The 5,882-nt window shown below is 44.6% G+C and overlaps 2 protein-coding genes across 2 annotated transcripts in view; one reads left to right on the forward strand and one right to left on the reverse strand.

Moving 5' to 3' along the window:
- The window catches only part of LOC106804651 (PI-PLC X domain-containing protein 3-like), a 14,831-nt gene extending 13,983 nt beyond the window's left edge, over nucleotides 1-848 (reverse strand). Inside the window, exon 1 of the mRNA XM_014805922.1 lies at nucleotides 781-848. Within this exon, the coding sequence (XP_014661408.1) occupies nucleotides 781-838 (58 nt within the window). The 5' untranslated portion in view covers nucleotides 839-848. The remainder of the gene's footprint in view (nucleotides 1-780) is intronic.
- A 3,878-nt stretch (nucleotides 849-4,726) lies between these two features.
- LOC106804642 (mucin-2-like) lies at nucleotides 4,727-5,863 on the forward strand. The gene is made up of 3 exons (XM_014805910.1): nucleotides 4,727-4,748; nucleotides 4,946-5,523; nucleotides 5,780-5,863. Exons 1-3 carry the CDS (start codon nucleotides 4,727-4,729, stop codon nucleotides 5,861-5,863), a joined length of 684 nt encoding a protein of 227 aa, XP_014661396.1.
- Nucleotides 5,864-5,882: the final 19 nt, after the last annotated feature.

A 5,882-nucleotide genomic window follows, 5' to 3' on the forward strand; every position in this document is an offset into this window, starting at 1 on the left:
TTGCATGTTGCATGTTACAAAGCGGTCATGTTGCATGCGTTAATACGTCGGTTATGTTGCATGCGTTAATACGTCGGTTATGTTGCATGCGTTAATACGTCGGTTATGTTGCATGTTGTAAACATGTTGTATGTTGCATGTTACAAAGCGGCGGTGTTGCATGCGTTAATACATCGTCGTCTAAAACCATAGACATAATATACTAGTTAAACTATATATTGTGTCTCTGTATATATTTCTATGGTTAAAACGTATATGAGATCTGTCATCGGCAACCTGAAACATCAGGTCTAAGGTATCGTGCCCCGGGCGCAACACGAACTCTTTTAGTTTATTAACTTTCTTTAATAATAACCAAAATAATATCGATTCATTTCTCTATTGAGATTTAAAAATATTCGTGCGCTAACCATGAGACACGGTGACGACACAGGTATGTAGTTATACGCAGCGGCGTCACTATGGTTGGTGTCACACGGTGCGGTAACTCATGGTGTCACACGGTGCGGTAACTCATGGTGTCACCCCCATGGACATCCTCCCGTACCAGACCATACAGAATCCTTAGTTTGTTGTATATACATATACTAATCTCTTACTCGTAAATCGTAATTCCCGTTTATGACTGAATGTAATGGCAATAGTAGTGACATAAACAACTAGCAAAATTAAAATCATCCCCTCTGATGGTGTCACCCGGTGCGTTCCCCCCCCACCCCCTCCGCACCCCCGTTGTGACGTCACTGGTTATACGCTTACTGACTCATCCCATATCCTCACCTGGTATAGCGAGCGCATTGAGGGGCGCCGCAGCTACATGCGCCGGTACATCTCTCATCCAGTCGGCATAATCTAAACGGCTCTCCCGAATTTCGAACGACGACGACGACGACAACGCCGACGACGACAATAGTGACGACAACGCCGACGACGACGACGACGACGACGACGACGACGCCGACGATGACAATGGTGACGACAATGGTGACGACGACGACGACAGAAGCGTGGCGCAAAACAGCGCGAAGGTGCAACGAAAGCGATCTTCTAACGACGACATAGTTAGAGCGCTAGAAAACGCCGAATTAGTCTGCGTTGTGCGATGCGAAACAACAGCGCAATATGGCCGCGTTGGTTGGCATATCGGATATCGGATCGGATACCGGATTTTGGATATCGGTCGCAACAACAACATGCGCTACTTCATGTACTAGGCACGGGGCATATGCGTATATATATATATTATATAGAGTGCTCGCGCTGCTGCAGTGCAAGAGTACCTTGCTGAAAAAATTCAATACAGACGGGACATACGAGTGCACGTTTGTTTAACGTATCATATGATAGACTGGCTGATAGGCTTTTAAGACGTGACCGCACACCTACACGCGTATTACACGTGCATAAGTTTACTGTATGCCCGCGCTTGCTGCTTTAGAAATAAGATTACTCTGTTGACACTATGTTTTCGTGCTAACGCGATGTGTGTCTGTGTGTACGTGCGTGCGTGCGTGCGCGTGTGTGTGTCCGCGTGTGTGTGGGCGCGCATGTGTGCGTGCGTGTGTGCCTGCGTGTGTGTGGGCGCGTGTGTGTGTGCGTGCGTGTGTGCCCGCGCGTGTGTGTGCGTACGTGTGTGCCCGCGTGTGTGGGGGCGCGCGTGTGTGGCCGCGTGCGTGTGCGTGCGCGTGCGTGTGCCCGCGTGTGTGTGGGCGCGCATGCATGTGTGCGTGCGTGCGTGCGCGTGTGTGGGCGCGTGTGTGTGTGCGTGCATGTGTGTACGTGCGTGTGTTCGTATGTACGTGCGTGTACGTGCGGGTACGTGCGTGTACGTGCGTGTACGTGCGTGCATGTACGTGCGTGTACGTGCCTATTATAGGAAATTAATCGCCTAATATAACCGCTACAGGTTGAGCTCATCACTAAATGGCATCTATAGGCAGCAGACGCACAATAATGAATCAAAAACACTAAGAAGGTTACAGAGAAATTTTTTGGGCAAGTGGCTCGCAAAGTTATAAATAGTAAGATGGTATGTACATTTAATAAAAGTTGCAATTGACCCCGGTCTCCCGTACTGCGAGATCTGACGCGCGGCTGGCGCCACATTGCGTACACACATGTTGAAAGCGGGTTAACTTGGTAGGCTCCAAATTAGCCCGCTTTAAAGCGGGCTTGGCCCTCCTTCATTTGCGGAGCCAAATTGGTGCGGGCCAGCGCGTATTTGGAGCGGGATAGCAGGTACACACAGCTGTGGAGACGAGAATTGTTACTGCGTCATAGCGGAGATGATGCAACGCAGTACAGGGGTGGCAACAATCATATAGACCGACAGTCATCGGTTACAGTCCTATAGACCGAAGGTCCGATAGACCGAAGGCCCGATAGACCGAAGGTTTATTCGAATACGCAGTGGCTACACGTCCGGAATCGGTCGCCTATACCCTCCAAGCTACGCATCCGGACATCCACTGATGCCGTATTCGAACGAGAATATGCCGCACATCCACCGATGCCACTATAAATCATATGATGCCACTATAAACCATATATATGCCCTAACCTTAACCCTAACCCTAACCCTAAGCCTAACCCTAACCCTAACCCTAAGCCTAACTCTAACCCTAACTCTAACCCTAACCCTTTGCAATATTTGGTCTATCGGACCTTCGGTCTATCGGACCTTCGGTCTATCGGACCTTCGGTCTATAGGGCTGCCCCCGTCCGAACATGTTTCACCCGGCCAGCGGAATTATAGGGAATCAATACGGCATGCGAGCTGCTCATTGGTTATAACGAGCGGTGCCGTATGGCATAAGTGAATAGATATATAAGGAAGAGAAAAGAAGGTTCGGGAGAGAGAAGGGAGTCGGGTGGGGCACTGGCTACCCGACCCACGCATGTAAGCCTCAGCACATATGTATTCCAATAAAGACGTCTATATCTTATATATTATACACAACCTCTTCGACCATCATTGTCTACGATCACCGACCGACGAGTTAGCGTAACAGCGGAATACCAGGGCTACATTTGGCGCCGTTTGACCAAAAGAACTGAGTATTTCTTTGCAAAACAACGCAGGAGGAAGAAGACGAATCTACCGTGTATGATGCACGCGCTGAACATTGGGTAAACACAACGCAAGAGAAAGAACGAGAAGATGAAGAAGAAGAAGAGGAAGAAGAAGAAGAAGAAGAGGGACCGACGAGTTAGAGTAACAGCAGAATACCAGGGCTACACAGCAACCGGACCGGACCAGTTTGATACCATATCAAATTTGAACATCTGTACGGGGTCTTAAACCGATAAGTGTATAATTGTGTGTATACGGGGATTGTGCGGTGCATTCTGCTCTGTGTTTGCTGAAGGTGTTTCGGTACAATTGCAGAATTAGTAATGATTAAGGTGATAAACACTTGTCGATGGGTAAGGGATCAAACAAATTCAGACACAGCATAATCAAATTAGTAGGATTTTCAGAGGAAATTTAATCGCAGGTTCTATGTCATCGGGATTTTTGTCTTAGACTATAAACAGTGTTAAACCGATGAGTGGAAAATTTTGTGTATACGAGAAATGTTCGATGTTACCCTGTTCTGTGTTTGCTTACGGCGTTTCGGTATATTGGAATTAGCATATTCATGTTTAAGGTGATAAACACTTGTCGATGGGCAATCGAAGAGACCAACAAATAATAATCTCTCCGAAGGTACAGGGTGTGTTTTGTACAATGTATTTATATATAAAAAAATCATGTAAAGTAAATAATGAATGAATGCATACGTATCAATCGTCGCTATCGTTACTATTTGTTTAAATATATAATTTTTTACAATGTCTCACGCATATACCATCCGATCATATCAACAAATTCAAGGGGTCACAGCTAGGTCTATAACGCCGAACATACCCGTGTAGTATTAGTAGTAATAGCGTCCGTCAGCATGAGTTGATGTTCGTATAAATTCGTCACCGTTCGCAGGCAATGGCAGAACGTTAGCAGTTGTGCTGTTAGAATTGCAGAATCCATCGTGTATTGGGTTAAACCAGGGAAAGCGGCATGGTACGTAGTACTACAGTTGATCTGTGCAAGTATGGTAATTAAGTAGAATGTAGCGACACGGCTAGATTTGAGTTGAGCAATTCAAGACATTGACTATAGCATTTACTAGACACTGTGTTTTATTATTACGTAAGGTTTTGTGGTTTTTATTAGAGTACACAAAATTTCTGTTACAATAAATTGTATTTGTAATTTGTAAATTTGGTTTTGGTTGTAATATAAATGACAATAGCAAGGATTAATGTTCGGATTTGGGCCGAGGTACGGATTAATGTACTACAATTAGTGTTGGGAATCGCAGTAGGGTTATATGTCACAAGACATAGATTTTGTCTATAGATCTTCTAGCGTTACTCTCCTACGTACTAATTAATATTATGTTCAGAGGAGAAGTTTCATAAGGATCTTTTGTCGGGAATTATATACCGTTGCGTTACATTATAAATATTGCTAATTATATTAATTGGTTCGTATAAATTGTTGTGTTTACAATATTAGTCACGTATAATTACAAATGTTCATCAAACCAAAATAATAATATATTTAGTATAACATATAATGCCTAATTACGATGGTAATGTACCAATTGTACTTCATTAGAAAATGCGACCGGGTGGCTACTCCTTATTTGTATCTACTATGATATTGACATCGGTACTGAACATGCAAGCACTTGGCAGGACAGGTAAGATTTCACACCTATATCCGTTCATAATCAATACGCAAACATTCAAGAGGATAATTGCAGAACATGTGGATCTAGATGTGTTTAATCGCAGAGTATGCGTAAGGATAAAATATTAAGCCGGACTTTTAATGTATCCGCATTAGCTGTTAAGTGACATTAGAGAAAATGTTTTCTGGATTCTATTTTCATGATAGTGATTGCGGGCAAGACAGCGGAAACTGGCATGTCAGCAGACATTCCTGAAGTGACATCGGTAGCTGATGCCTCAACACCAGTACCAGGTACTAGTTCAACAGGAACTGCCACAACAACAGATGCTCACGACATCTCAACGGAAGGAACAGTCTTCACAGTAAGGACAACAGTCAACACTGAAGTAACCTCAGAAGAAGCTGCATCAACACCAGTACCAGGTACTAGTTCAACAGGAACAGCCACAACAACAGAAACTCACAACATCTCAACAGAAGATACAGTCTCCACAGTAAAGACAACAGTCGACACCGAGGTAACCACAGAAGGGGCTGCATCAACACCAGTACCAGGTACCAGTTCATCAGGAACTGCCACAACAACAGACGCTCACGACATCTCAACAGAAGGAACAGTCTTCACAGTAAGGACAACAGTCAACCCTGAAGTAACCACAGAAGGGGCTGCATCAACACCAGTACCAGGTACTAGTTCAACAGGAACTGCCACAACAACAGAAACTCACAACATCTCAACAGAAGATACAGTCTCCACAGTAAGGACAACAGTCGACACCGAGGTAACCTCAGAAGAGGCTGCATCAACACCAGTACCAGGTACTAGTTCAACAGGAACTGCCACAACAACAGACGCTCTTGACATCTCAACAGAAGATACAGTCTCCACAGTAATAAGAGGAATCAAATGCAATGAAACCACAGAAGGGACTGCATCAACACCAGTACCAGGTACTAGTTCAACAGGAACTGCTACATTAACATATACAGCAACACCAAATACTAGTTCAACAGTAACCGCTACAATAACATATACAGCAACACCAAATACTAGTTCAACAGGAACTGCCACAACAACAGACGCTCATGACATCTCAACAGAAGAAACAGTCTCCACAGTAAGGACAACAGTCGACACCGA

Source organism: Priapulus caudatus, unplaced genomic scaffold (genome assembly GCF_000485595.1).
Source record: "Priapulus caudatus unplaced genomic scaffold, Priapulus_caudatus-5.0.1 Scaffold82, whole genome shotgun sequence".
Taxonomy (NCBI): Eukaryota; Metazoa; Priapulida; class Priapulimorpha; order Priapulimorphida; family Priapulidae; genus Priapulus; species Priapulus caudatus.